This window comes from Diachasma alloeum, unplaced genomic scaffold (assembly GCF_001412515.2).
Source record: "Diachasma alloeum isolate Michigan unplaced genomic scaffold, Dall2.0 Dall_scaffold_00178, whole genome shotgun sequence".
NCBI classification, from domain to species: Eukaryota; Metazoa; Arthropoda; class Insecta; order Hymenoptera; family Braconidae; genus Diachasma; species Diachasma alloeum.
In genome coordinates, this window is record NW_021680344.1 from 2075789 (window position 1) to 2090025 (window position 14237).

Here is a 14237-nt window from a genome sequence, read left to right on the forward strand (position 1 = left end):
ATTGAATATCGAAGGAGTAGCACTAGAAATGACATTTCTTGCGTGTATAGAGGATGCCATTTTTGTTTAACTACTAAATCTATTTTTACGACAAAAAATTTTCATTCCGGCGCACGCTCTCCATGTTTGGCACAAAAAAATCCTGTTTTGATAATTTTCAAAAAACTATTTTCTTAGCACAAGTAAGACTTGTTTGAGAACTTTGTCGTTTTTCTCTCAGTGTAAGATTTAACCATTTTCAATCATCAAATTTGTAAATTAAATTGCGTGAGAAATATTTGAAAAAAATCATGAATATTCAGCGTCATTTAAATTACAATTTGCACGGAATTATTATTTTTTAAACATTCGTTGCTTATAAATAAATGATTGAAATTGCTTACATTTTCGGAAGCCTTATTTATTTAGGCATGAAATCGATTTCTGGGGAAATGAATATGAATATGAATAAATTTGCTACGATTCTGAACAAATGATTTTTATTATGAGGAATTGATTGTTTATAAATTATTAATAGAAAATACTCATTTTTTTCAAAAATTGCACTTTCCAACTTATTTCATCAATCTTCAAAAGTAAACTTTCTAATTTGCTTTCAGATTTTTCAAATGTTTTCTAACGGTTCAATATCGAGATTTAAATTCAGACCTGCAAAATTTAAATAATAAAATCATTGTAAAATGTCCGAAAACTTAGGGTCAAAAAGCGCCTCAAATGAATGCTCTGATTTTCGACTACAAAAGTAGAAAAGCATTTCACTGGAGAAAAAACAGCCAAATCCAAAATAGCCAATAAACCCATTTTGAACTCTTTCATTAAAAACTAAACCATTTATTAAATCCCCAAAAACCGATTTCAAATCAAATCGAGTTCCCCAACAACTAATTACAATTCGGAATAATTTAAAAAATCGAATTGTGTTCATACAACTCTAAATGTGCCAGAAGTTTCAAACATCCAACAAAACTGGGAGAATGAAAAATTATCCATTCGCTGGTGAATACAGGAGTTACCTGGTTCCCACTGAAATTTTTCAATTGAAATTTTTTAATTGGAAATTTCAATTGAAAAAGTTATTTTGAAATCGTAAAGTCACTGCGTACACTGAACTAGACTCCTCAGCGGTGGTGAAGCACACGCGACTGTCGTCTCTCCCTCAGGTTCAAGCTCGTTTCAACTCAGTTAATATGAAGAAGAAATAGAGCGAGACATTGGTATTCATTCGTGATGTCGCTTCGCTCCGGAATACCGTTACACTGAAGTAGTCAACCCCGAGGGTGTTCCAACCAAACTCCACTCACGTTGTGAAACCAGCACTCATACACCTGTTATATGTACAGTGCTGGGGGGTTGTGTATTTTGTGACCTTCGGACCTTTCAGACATCACGCCATGATCAATTCAGGTCGATTCTCATATTGATAGCACAGATCCATCTGGAATGAGACCTTCGGGTGGAATAAAATGGAGAGAGAGGATGACAAATACTAATGACGCCTCTAGAATAGAAAATAGTGAACAATGGAAATAGTTCTTGGGCATAAAGTCAGCCCTTATCGATTGCGGATTACTGAATACAATGTTATTTTTCTCATCCTTTCATTCGGTTTTTCGGTGGTACCAATTGATCATGCATGTGGAATACGAATAACTGGGGTCGATACGATAAAGTGAGTAAAAAATGCGCTCAAGTCACGCGATTTTTTTTTCGATTTTATCCTTTAGTCATTCACATTGTATCTTCGGGAATGGTTTATTTTTGGATTTAGTAGGGTTCGCTTTCTTATGTTGAGTATTTGGTTTTGAGAGTGAATCGAAGGTTTCACCCGCACGTACGACAAAATTGCGAAGAGAAACTAGTCAATTCGATAGAAAGCTCAATTGGATTTTTGTTGAACTTCTAGTGAAAATTCTATTAGTGTTTGTCGGTGCTAGTGATGATGACGTCAATAGAATTTTATCTTTCTATAGGAATTCTGCGACATGAATTTTCTAATTTCTTCCCCATTCTATTTTCCTTTTCTTATTTTCATTTAAAAAATCAACCAAGACTTAGATAATTTGAACTTAGGATTTTCTATAGAAAATCTATCAATATTATAAAAATCCAAATTGATTTCTGGTGATGAAAATTTGGTACTCGAAATTAAGACTCCAAAATTAGGGCTCACAAGGGTCAAAATAAGTGGCACGAGGGTAAGAATAAGGGCCGCGAGGAGCAGCATAAGAGCCGCGAGGGTCGGAATAAGGATCGTGAGAGTCAGAATAAGGGTTACAAGGATCAGATTAAGGGTCACAAGGATCAGAATAAGGATCATGGAGGTCATATGGCGGTTGGCGAGGGGAGCGAGCATGGGCCGTAGCCACCTACTATTTCAATAAAATAAGTGGTGTAGAAACATCGAATTCTGTTGATTCTTACTACAGAATATTTTCCATTAAGCATTTCTATTGTAAAAAAAGGGCAGATAAGCTAGGGAATTTTTTAATTAGTAAGTAAAATGAATAAATATGAATTGAAAATAAATGTTTCTTCCCCCCCCCCCCCNAATCTAATTCAATGTCGCTCTCCCAAAAATTACAAAACCGTTCACAAAATTTCAATTTTGACAACAGAATGATAGTTTTTTCACAAAGTGATTTTCCTCTATTAAATCATCTACTTTAGCAAAAATAATCAATAATTTTGGGAGATGAGAAATCGATGCTGCCCGTTTGCATTTCAAATTTTCCTTCCATTCCTCATCCCTCACGTTCTGACCTATCACAACGTGAGGAACGAACTGCGCATGCGCAGAGAAATACCGGCACATGTCCCAGGAAATTCCGTCGACGTCAATAAGGACAGAATTTCAGTGGCAATCAGTGACACTTCGGTCTAATGACGTGTATCAATCTTTTTGGGTGAACAACGAGACATAAAAAATGAGGGATTTTTTAATTCTTTTATTCTGTGTTATCTTCCTCGTTTCGCAAAAGCCTGAGGCCATGCAACGTCTCGATTCTGTCAGCGATGATGAGTTATTACAGTACATTAAAAATGAGCAGTTTGTTGTGGTATTGTTCAGTAAGTTTCGTATTCTTCGTTCAATTCCGCAACCATATGTTGGCATTTATTTTCTTGATAAAATTGCGAATATACAATAAAATCTGGAGCACTGGTTAGTGTATTTTTTGGAAATTCTTTGGGGTGAATTCACATAACCTCACTAAATAGCTCATTTTTTTCATAAATATGTTTTTGCGTTCGATTGGAAACCTTATTTTTGACCGATTTTTAGATTTTCTAATTTTGATTGCAATTGGTTTAGAATGTTATGAAACGTAAAGAAATTATGTTTTTAGGGCCATGACTGTATGTATCCGACAACTTGGGTTTTGGTGATTAATTTTTAGAAAATTCAATATAAATACGGTGAAATTTGTAGATAAAAATCTGAAATTTTGGCTCATTGTAGCTGTTATTGCGTTCAACTTCGATGCGCTGTTTCAGCCCGATCGGTCCAGTAGTTCCTGAGATATAACAACCTGTTTAAATTTCGTTTTTCCTCAATATCTCAAAAACTACTGCACCGATTTCAATTTTTTTTCAAAATACTCGTCTCGATGGCCTCTATGTAGGTCAATCAGAATATATAGACTCAGTTTGGAGATATTGCCGTTTTTCCGTTCTTCATGAAAAATCTTGTACGCACGATAACTTGAAAAAAAAAGGAGATAGCAAGTTGAAATTTGGTTTGGTCTTAGCTCTTGTAATACTAAAGGTTGGTATTTTGAATGGGCACAATCAACCAGGTGATTCCTGAGATATTTGTGTAAATATATCTCTTTAAATATCTCATGAACTACTTGTCGGATTTCAATTTTTTTTTCAAAATACTCGTCTCGACGGATTCTATCTACATCAATCAAAATATATATATATTCGTTCGTACAAAGTTTCCGAGATATTCCCGTTTTTTCCTTTTTAAAATTTTCTCATTTTTGTACGCACGATATTTTGAGAGAAAATGAAAATAGCCAGTTGAAATTTGGTCTCATTATAGCTCTTATAATAATGAAGGTTAGTATTTAGGGTGGGCTCAACCAGCCGAGCAGTTTCGGAGATATTTAATCTTTTGTGTAAATCTATTTCATTAAAATATTGAATATCTTCCTGTAGACATTCTGTCGCATGTGGTTACGGTTGTATGCCTGTCATAAGAACAGGGAATTCCTACGAATTTCATGAATCTTTTAACAATTTTTAACAACACGTATAGAAAAATTTAATAGAAAACCTTAACGAATTCGCTAGAAATTCGTTGAACCAGCCTTTAAGAAATATAGTTCAATCGAATATAATAATGTGAGACACTATATATTGTGATGAAGACACAAGCGAATACCGACTTGTTTTATTATTTCTCCAGCTAAGAGAGACTGTGAGGAGTGTACCAAATACGAAGCCGAACTCGTCAATTTGAGGGATGATCTGGTGGATAGTCTATCTGCATGGGTCCTCCAAATCGACAACAGTCAATTATTAAAGCTGTACAGTCCTGCCAAGGAGCCTGCCTTAGTCTTCTTCAGGAATGGAATCCCATTGCTTTATGATGGTAAACAACATCTTCAAGATTACATTGAGAGAAAAAAATTTAAAGAAGACACTAGTCCTTTCTGTAAGAATTTTTATTGGAGTTTTATAGCAGTTCTACTGCACTGAGAGAAAAACAAACACGTTGTCAAATAAGTCTTGTTTGGGCCAACAAAATCGCTAGTTGAAAATTGCCAAAAAAGAATTTGTTTGGTTCGAATTTGAAAGTCTCAAACATGAATAATTGTTCTGCTTTCGACAGCAATGAAAGATTTGGCTCAAGAGGCGGATAATTCACACCAGACGGTGCCTTTTCAGGATGAAAATATCTCATAGAGGAAAATTTATCAACGAATGTTTTATCCCCAAGTTACAAGATTGCTATCATATCATTATTATTGTTTCATTTAAGGGTTAATTTCTTGTCTGTGATTATTAGACAGCCGAAACGAAAAACTACTATCCCTTGTTTCGCATAAAACAAAAATTTTTCGGCAGCAAAATACGTATGGAAGTATCGAATAATGAAGGAGTACTGCGAGCAATGACATTTCTTGCATGTACAAAGAATGAAATTTTGTTTAAACTACTTAATCTATTTTTGCGACAAAAATTTTTCATTCCGGCACACTCTCTGCATGTTTGGTATAAAAAAATCCTTTTTTGCTAATTTTCAAAAAACTATTTTCTTGGCACAAGTAAGACTTGGTGGAGAACTTTGTCGTTTTTCTTTCAGTGTAGAGTTCTACGAAAGGAATTCTATTTGCTTAATAAATATTTTCGATAGACAAAATACTAGATTTCCATTTTTTTGTAGGAATTATTCTCCAATAAATTCTCCGATTTTTTTTTCTCATTAAAATTTGAAAAAAACTTGTAAAATTAATGTGAATATGTCTGAATAGAGAATGGAATACTGTAAATAATTCATTAATCTCCATACATATAAGATTCTTTTTCCACTGCATTACATTTGTATTATATTTTTCATAAATAGGAAAATTGAATGATGAGGAAATATTGGAAACATTAGTGGGTAATAAAGAGCCCATAGTGAAGGAATTAACTGACGAGACTTTCGAGCACTTAACGCAGGCGAGTAGTGGAGCTACGACTGGAGACTGGTTTGTCATGTTGTGAGTATCAATTCAATTATGCAATCAATGCATCCTGTTTGATTGTTTATTATTCAAGTTATTTTACTGGCGGTTAAACGCCACATGCCGATTCAGATTTGCAAATAGGTTTTATTCATTTTTTATAATCCTTCATATTCCACTCATCCCTTTTACTAAATCAGGCACTTGAATGAAATTTGCGCTTCGCCATTAAATTTAATCATTCTATCAATCTATAATACAATCTATCTGTTGAAATTAGTAAATCAAACACCTGAATAAAATTAATGCTGATGTCTATCTTGAATTCAACAGCCAGATATTTAAATATGAGGTTTCCTAGGAAATCATTCTTAGCAAAAGAAAAAATAATTCACAGCGAAAAACAAATTGAGAAGATCATCTCTTTTTTTAAGACTTTCAACAATTAATTTACTGTCCAAAAAGTCTAAATATTCAGAGAGTTCTTGGAGAAATCAATACAGGTTAAATGACAATTAAATCGTGTTCTGGAGGCACAATGTAATTAACTACTAATTAGATTCCTCTTTACAACAGCTATAGCAACGACTGCATCGACTGCCAGCGAATGGGTGCAAGATGGGAGTCAGTTGGTGCTAAACTGAAAAATAGAGTTAATGTTGCACGTGTCAATAAACACACGACGGGAGCTTCCACAGCCAGACGGTTCAACGTTTTCAACGTTCCTGAATTTATTCTGTAAGTTATTAATTTGACGCCGTCATGTCGATCATGTTACCACATCACGTTTCCAAAGTGATGGAATTATCTCGATGAAACAGGGATAAAAACTTGGGAGAAGATTCAAATTCAAGAAGGATCTCGACACAAATTCCATTAAAAATGATTCGACGTTTGACATGAACTCTTGTACCCCTCCACGTACAGAATTATTATGTAGTGATTCGTCTCGAATTGCGGAAATGTCGATAGTTAATATATTTGGATTATTTCATTTCTAGATTCCGGCAGGGGAAAATGTACCGTTATCAGATTCCAAAGTATGATATCAGCGCATTTGTCTCATTTGCGAGGGATTGGTACAAAAATGCACAGTCTGAGAGGGTTCCAGTCCCACAGAGTCCATTGTAAGTAAAACAGCAAAAAAAAGGATAGGTTCATTATTTCATAAGTTACAATAATAACTCTCTTGTCTCTTCACCATTTCCACATCCCTCAAACTGTCTCACAATTATCTCATATATGACTATGTAAAACATGTTATTTTTTTCTATTCAACCATATTGTCTATTAACTATCCAAATATTGTCTTATTTATTTGTTTTCTTTGTTTTTCTTTCATTTTCTACACTCCAGTCAATACTTTGGATATAATATGTAAATACCAGTCTGAAGGCCCTCGGGCGATGGCCAGTCACAAATTTCTTGTGACGAATTCCGTTAAAAATAGTGAAAACAAAAAAGATAATAGAACAGGAGAAACTAAGAAATGATGTTTCTTGCATCCGAAACCTTCATTCTAATTAAAAATGTTCAGTAATATTTTATAAACTCAAGAAATGGCAGGGAATATTCATTAAATTGCTCAATTTCAACTATATTACGTTTAATTAGACATGACGAACTCCAGCACAACTAAATAAAAACTATCATTTGCCCATCCAAAGATTCCATCAATAAGAATTATGAAATTTCCAAAAAAAACTATTTAAAAGATTCTCTTCACTCTCTTTCTTATTTTCAGTGACGATCTCACCCAAATGATCGCCAATTTCCTTCGTGAAAATCCCTGGATCATGAAGCTCGCCAGCATCATCATGGGAGTGATGATAATCGTATCAGTTGCCTCTAAACTGAGGAAAAAGTCTGAAACTCCAGAGAAGAAGGAAAAATGAAGAATGAAAAAACACTAATGAAACTTACCGAAATCATGTACATAAAATGTCGATTCTAATTAGTGAGAAAAGGGTAGATGATGTTTTTGTCTCTATTTCTCATTCACTAGAGGATTCTTTCTCATTCCAACTTTTGCAATTTTGTATCAGTAGAAAATATATTCTTTGAGGTCTTAAGTGTGTCTTTACATTCAACTGTGAAGTTATTTCTGGGTGCAATCGATATCTTCCGAGGAGTCCTCTGCATATTCGATTCTGATCTCTATTGATGAGGTCTTTACATTATTCTATAGTTTTAATTCAAACGAATAATCCATTGAGTTCTTTAAAAATCATTTATTCATTATAAACACAAAATAATTGTGAAATATAATTACTAGTTTCCTCAGATCTGGAATGTTTCCAAACTATTGGAATTTAACACACGATCAAGCACACAAATTTATCAAAAACTTTGTGCAAAAATAAATCATTACAGTAATTACAATAATTAAGTATTGAAGTGGTAAAGTGCAATACACGAGTCAATTTCATTTTTTTCATTCAGATTTGAAGTGGGAAAACGAAATAAATCAACTACAATATTGTTATTTGTAGAATGAAAGGAAAATATATTCTGCTGAAGCAATTCTGAGATATTTCGAGAATAATTTGGGAGAATAACTGAAGGAAAATGACATTTTATGATTTTCTATTCTGTTGATTCATCTCGTTACATCGCTTCGTCTCTGAATCGTTCATTCATCTTTCAAACGAGTGATTCTTCGAGAAAATATCAGAATTTTTTTGTAATTGATGATATGATCAATGAAACGTGTTTTTTGACATTTTCTCCTAGAGTTACTCATCGTTAAGATAATTCAAATATTTGTTAAGAATTTATTTGAAAATTTTATTCTAATTCTCATCGTTATAACTGTGATCAGATTTGAATTTTAAATATTGAGAGGATAGCCATGTGCGTAATTCTCAGCCTGGAAACATAAGGGTCGTAGCTTCAAACCCGACCTCCGGCGATTTTTCGCATTTCCTCAAATTTCAAATCATGTTACATATCAGCCGAAAATAAGATATGAAATAACTTCATTGAATTTCACATAAGATGAGAATTGGTCATTAAATTTGAAAATTTTCTGCTTGAAATTCACATAATTTATGAATATGAATCAATTTTAATTTTATATGGATCATATAAAGTTAAAGTTGAATTGCCATTCATTGTTCAGTAATGAAGCGATGAAACGGTTTAAGTCGATGTCGACTATTGGTCAGTTTTTAATAAATATCTCGAAATGTAAGACAGATCTTTGTTAAGATAAAATTTTTGTTAGGAACTTTTTTGCAGAGCGAATAGAGAGCTACAAAATCACGAAAATTTTGCTATCTCTCTTAGATTCGGAGATATTCCTCGAAAACTCAGTTAAGAGCTAAGTTGACTTGAATCGTTTTACCGCTTCGCTACTGTATTGACAAAACCCCATAATCAATAGAAAATCCACGGAGAATATGTCACGTCTAGTCTCTTTCACGTCAAACCATCAGCAGAAAAAATTGTCAAATTGTATTCCACTCCACCACTTCACATCGGCTCAAAGTCCCTCCCAAACCCATAATCACTCCCCTAATTAAATATTATCAACCGAAAGATTGATCCTAAACACAGTCATAGGATTGCCCAAAGCCCCCCTGATATTCCCCTCAAACTTCTCCTGTATCGCCGAGAACTCCATCATATTGTTAGGTTTGGACTCAATCCAGAACTCATCAAACTCATAAAACAGATAGCTATAAAACTGATGAAAGGCACGAATAGTAGGCAGAGTTTTCGCCGAATTATACACATGAGTCTTTGCAGTTCCATCCCTCAGCAACCTCATCGCCATACTAGTGATGTTAATCCCCACAATGGCAAAGGCATACCCATACTTTGGATGATTGGAATGGAGAAGTGCGTGAGCAGCTGCTGTGGGATACTCCTCAGCGAAGTAGACTAGATTCTCCAGTCCCAGGATGCCCATTCCCCTGAAGTCTGTCTTGGGATCGTCCCCCTGGAACCCGATCTCCTGCCACTGCTTGGTCACCCTGTCCTCCAGTGCCTCTCTTGGCTTCAAAAGATTTTTAATAAAATCAAAATCAATCTTCCATCTTTTCTAAGCATGGGCAATCATATGAAATTCAATTGCCATTGACTATTCTCAAAATTCATAATGTCACCTCTAGCGTTTTCCACGTAAAACCATCAACACAATAAATTGTCCAATTATATTCCATTCTACCACTTCACATCGCCCTAAAATCCCTCCCCTAATTAAATATTATCAACCGAAAGATTGATTCTAAACACAGTCATAGGATTGCCCAAAGCCCCCCTGATATTCCCCTCAAACTTCTCCTGTATCGCCGAGAACTCCATCATATTGTTAGGTTTGGACTCAATCCAGAACTCATCAAACTCATAAAACAGATAGCTATAAAACTGATGAAAGGCACGAATAGTAGGCAGAGTTTTCGCCGAATTATACACATGAGTCTTGGCAGTTCCATCCCTCAGCAACCTCATCGCCATGCTAGTGATGTTAATCCCCACAATGGCAAAGGCATACCCATACTTGGGATGATTGGAATGGAGAAGTGCGTGTGCAGCTGCTGTGGGATACTCCTCAGCGAAGTAGACTAGATTCTCCAGTCCCAGGATGCCCATTCCCCTGAAGTCTGTCTTGGGATCGTCCCCCTGGAACCCGATCTCCTGCCACTGCTTGGTCACCCTGTCCTCCAGTGCCTCTCTTGGCTTCAAAAGATTTTTAATAAAATCAAAATCAATCTTCCATCTTTTCTAAGCATGGGCAATCATATGAAATTCAATTGCCATTGACTATTCTCAAAATTCATAATGTCACCTCTAGCGTTTTCCACGTAAAACCATCAACACAATAAATTGTCCAATTATATTCCATTCTACCACTTCACATCGCCCTAAAATCCCTCCCCTAATTAAATATTATCAACCGAAAGATTGATTCTAAACACAGTCATAGGATTGCCCAAAGCCCCCCTGATATTCCCCTCAAACTTCTCCTGTATCGCCGAGAACTCCATCATATTGTTAGGTTTGGACTCAATCCAGAACTCATCAAACTCATAAAACAGATAGCTATAAAACTGATGAAAGGCACGAATAGTAGGCAGAGTTTTCGCCGAATTATACACATGAGTCTTGGCAGTTCCATCCCTCAGCAACCTCATCGCCATACTAGTGATGTTAATCCCCACAATGGCAAAGGCATACCCATACTTTGGATGATTGGAATGGAGAAGTGCGTGAGCAGCTGCTGTGGGATACTCCTCAGCGAAGTAGACTAGATTCTCCAGTCCCAGGATGCCCATTCCCCTGAAGTCTGTCTTGGGATCGTCCCCCTGGAACCCGATCTCCTGCCACTGCTTGGTCACCCTGGCCTCAAGTGGCTCCCCAGGCTTCAGCAGATTCCACAGCTTCAGCAGAGACAGCTCGTGCTCAGGATTCTCCGAGTCGTAGACTGTCTTCCTCGTCTCCTCGCACTCCACCACCAGCTGGTGGTACCCCCAGATGAGCTCAACACACTTCCCAAAGGACTTGGCGAAGTCAGGATGAGCTGTTGGATTGATCTTCTTGGTCAGCAGCACTGTTCGAATGGCTTCCTCGAGGATTTTCCTCTCCGTCCTCGTGTTTATCCCTCGATTGCTCGCTATGTCGTCCAGGTGTGTCACCAGGATCCTGATGTCCGGGTTGCGGGACTGGCGTAGGGACCTCTCCACGCTCAACGCCCGAGGCGCCCCCGAAGGCTCGCCGTAGCAAATCCTCTGGAGCTCACACATTTGCGTTGTCTGGCGTAAAAACCATTTTATGAGGGGTCTGAAGTACACGCAGATCAGCGACCAGAGGTAATCAATCATGATTGATGAATTAAAATTACTGGTTCAGTGGACACTATCATGTCCAGGTGGTGGGGCTGAAGTGGGGGATCACTGGGGTTCAACTGGTCATTGTCACGGGGGGTTGGGGGTGCAGACGGTTCTTTTACCTCGATTTTTCGTGGATTTGGAGGTTATGCTGTCATTCAGAGGCTAGGAGATCTTGTGGTGCGGAGACTCTTCATTTTTTCCTTGAGAAGGTCGGGCGATTGCGGACGACGCGGTCGGGGCGACGTGGGGTGCACTGTGAGTCGATGGGGTTTATCGATTTTTGGGGGTTCTTGAGAGGGCAGGGACGTTGACCGGCAACGGAGAATAGACAACAACACTGCGCAACACACGGGTGACGTTCGACGTTCGTGTGGGGCTCGCGGCTAGTCAATTTAGGGGCGGGGGGTGGTAAGGTAGGACTCTACGGCGATATTCAAATTTCGGGGTGCATTCTCGTGATCGACGCGCGGGTCTGTCACGAGTGCGAGTTTAGGGGAGGATAGGGCAAAATGGGCACTTGAATTTTTTAGAAATAGCCATAATAGCATCAGAAACAGATTTATGAATTGAGCTCAGTTGAAGTTTATCAAAAGGGAAATAATTGTCGTCATTCTATTCGAATTCTAATTCCCCTGATTTTCACGTTCCATAACAACAGATATCTTTTGAAATGGTAGATGAATAGTTTTATTCACTTGACCAATAGTTATAGAAAAATCCAAACTAAACTGCATTTACAGTAAACATGACGAAATTCTATTTTTCGATACCAACTGCCATCTGTTAAGGAAAATTAGTCTTAATCAAGTAATTCAGGAGTCAATTTCAAGGTAATTTAGCATGTTTTCACCCGTACATAAGATATCTCTGCAGATTTTAACAGAAATCGAACAATTCTCGTCATTAAAAGGAGAAACATGGAAATTTTCAAAATGTGACATTAAAATCGCTACATTATTGTTTATAACAATTGATGTAGTGCATAGAATAGATAATAATGGTGTCTTAATCTCAAGAATTCAATGAGACCTTGAAATTGACATATGATATATCGCCGCTGGTCAAGTCTGAAGCCTCGATAAATGTGCTAAACCTATCATTTTTGAGGTGTGACATAATGTAAAAAGCAGCGCGCCACACACCATTTGACAGATTACATATTACTACTCCTTTTTCAATTCTACCATTTACATTGGTAGTAGACTTCCAAATGGATCTCAATCTATCTTTTTAAAAAATGAACACATAAGGATTGCCATCAATTCCCGCAATTTTCCTGGACACTCCTTGACTTTCCTAGGAATTTCTATCATTTTCGTAAGTGACAATACTAACTACAAGCTAAAGTTTCAAAAGATTTCTTTGAGTTTTACCCATGTTATAATGCGTAAAAGTGAATTCCAACCAAAAAAATTGAAAAACGTAAATATCTCTAAACTTTTCGATGGGATCGTGTACATATTTTATTAGATCTAGATAGATGACATCAAGATGGACATTTTGAAATAAAAAGAAATGAAATCGGACCAGTCGTTTTTGAGATATTGAGCAAAAGAGTTTCACATACAAAGTTGAATATCTCCGAAACTAATAGTTCAATTCCGTTCATCTATAGTCCCAAACTTTATTATCATAAGACCTAAAATCATACTGAGCTTCAAGTTTCTATCTCAATTATTCTTGAAGTCATCATGCATACAAGCAATTGCAGTGAAAAACCGAAAAAATGAGGATAAAACTACATTTCTCGGGGTGGAATGGTCTTTTTTCGATCCAATTGAATAGGTATCATCATGATGAGTATTTTGAAAAGAAAATTGGAAACCATCGCATGGTTAAGGAGATATCGGCAAAAAACGATTTTTGAGGAATCGCTATATCTCAGGAACCGCTCAACCGATCAACCTGAAATTTAACACAAATTTGACTATCAGTAGTACCAATTAGCAGCCAGAATTTCAGCGTCTTTGCTTTCATCGTTCTCGAGTTATAGGGACAGTTCTAGAAAACCGGAGATGAATGTACACACACAACCTACGCATATACAGATATTTTTTAAAAACATAATTTCTTCACGTTTCATGATATTTCTAGGCATTTCCACCGAAAATTAGGAAATCGAAAAAAATCATGATTACAAAGCTTCCATTCGGAAGCAAAAAACGGAAACAATCAACAATAACCTATTGAAAATTGAATTAAATCAGATTTATCGTACACCATTTTCAAGAATAGTAAATGCTCTTCAGAAGCTAATGTTCCAAGTGCAACATGAAAATTCAATTTTCGCCTAAAGCTCTCATAAGTTAATGATTCGCATAAGTTTTGATGATGTTTTGGCCGATGAAACACTGGCTACAGGTGGAACGTAAATAACCTTGGAAGAACATTAATGTCAGGGAAATGTATGACATATGCGATTTTAGAAATTCCAACGCGGGTGATAGACGAAATGTTCTATTTCCTCGTCGATTTTACTGCTTTATTTATCTGTTCAAAACGAATATTGAAGGAATATGTGAATTGTGTCTTGTTCATTCTTTCCCGGACACTTTTTATTTCTCTGCTGCCGCAATCTACTGCACTGTTAAAAATTTTCCATTGAAATTTCCGAGAAGAGTCTCAGGAATTTTTAACATATAACATTTCCACTGAAATGTCAAGGAATTTTGTTATAAAAAAGTCATAACTTCATGGAAAAATATAGCGGAAAAAACTTAGAAAATCC

The 14237-nt window shown here is 36.3% G+C and overlaps 3 protein-coding genes and 1 pseudogene across 3 annotated transcripts; 1 reads left to right on the forward strand and 3 right to left on the reverse strand.

Annotated features, from left to right (window-relative positions):
* The first annotated feature begins 2833 nt into the window (after window positions 1-2833).
* On the forward strand, window positions 2834-8057 carry LOC107039750 (protein disulfide-isomerase A4). Its single transcript, XM_015259518.1, has 6 exons — window positions 2834-3066; window positions 4412-4597; window positions 5573-5711; window positions 6252-6413; window positions 6677-6802; window positions 7420-8057. Exons 1-6 carry the CDS (start codon window positions 2925-2927, stop codon window positions 7568-7570), a joined length of 906 nt encoding a protein of 301 aa, XP_015115004.1. The 5' UTR covers window positions 2834-2924; the 3' UTR covers window positions 7571-8057.
* Window positions 7892-9866, reverse strand: LOC107039765 (ELMO domain-containing protein 2). Its single transcript, XM_015259543.1, has 2 exons — window positions 9785-9866; window positions 7892-9675 (listed from the first exon to the last, which is right to left on the reverse strand). The coding sequence occupies exons 1-2, from the start codon at window positions 9839-9841 to the stop codon at window positions 9196-9198; spliced, it is 537 nt and encodes a 178-aa protein (XP_015115029.1). The 5' UTR covers window positions 9842-9866; the 3' UTR covers window positions 7892-9195.
* A 12-nt stretch (window positions 9867-9878) lies between these two features.
* On the reverse strand, window positions 9879-10549 carry LOC107039758 (ELMO domain-containing protein 2-like). The gene is made up of 2 exons (XM_015259530.1): window positions 10468-10549; window positions 9879-10358 (listed from the first exon to the last, which is right to left on the reverse strand). The coding sequence occupies exons 1-2, from the start codon at window positions 10522-10524 to the stop codon at window positions 9879-9881; spliced, it is 537 nt and encodes a 178-aa protein (XP_015115016.1). The 5' UTR covers window positions 10525-10549.
* A 12-nt stretch (window positions 10550-10561) lies between these two features.
* LOC107039740 lies at window positions 10562-11826 on the reverse strand (annotated as a pseudogene).
* Window positions 11827-14237: the final 2411 nt, after the last annotated feature.

Excerpts from the sequence above, each read along its gene's own strand:
- LOC107039758 (XM_015259530.1), bottom strand. The coding sequence starts at position 10,524 with ATGGAATATAATTGGACAATTTATTGTGTTGATGGTTTTACGTGGAAA. Across the intron at positions 10,359-10,467 it reads TTACGTGGAAAACGCTAGAG|CCAAGAGAGGCACTGGAGGA; the intron begins GTGACATTATGA and ends AATCTTTTGAAG.
- LOC107039765 (XM_015259543.1), bottom strand. The coding sequence starts at position 9,841 with ATGGAATATAATTGGACAATTTATTGTGTTGATGGTTTTACGTGGAAA. Across the intron at positions 9,676-9,784 it reads TTACGTGGAAAACGCTAGAG|CCAAGAGAGGCACTGGAGGA; the intron begins GTGACATTATGA and ends AATCTTTTGAAG.
- LOC107039750 (XM_015259518.1), top strand. The coding sequence starts at position 2,925 with ATGAGGGATTTTTTAATTCTTTTATTCTGTGTTATCTTCCTCGTTTCG. Across the intron at positions 3,067-4,411 it reads GTTTGTTGTGGTATTGTTCA|CTAAGAGAGACTGTGAGGAG; the intron begins GTAAGTTTCGTA and ends TTATTTCTCCAG. Across the intron at positions 6,414-6,676 it reads AACGTTCCTGAATTTATTCT|ATTCCGGCAGGGGAAAATGT; the intron begins GTAAGTTATTAA and ends TTTCATTTCTAG.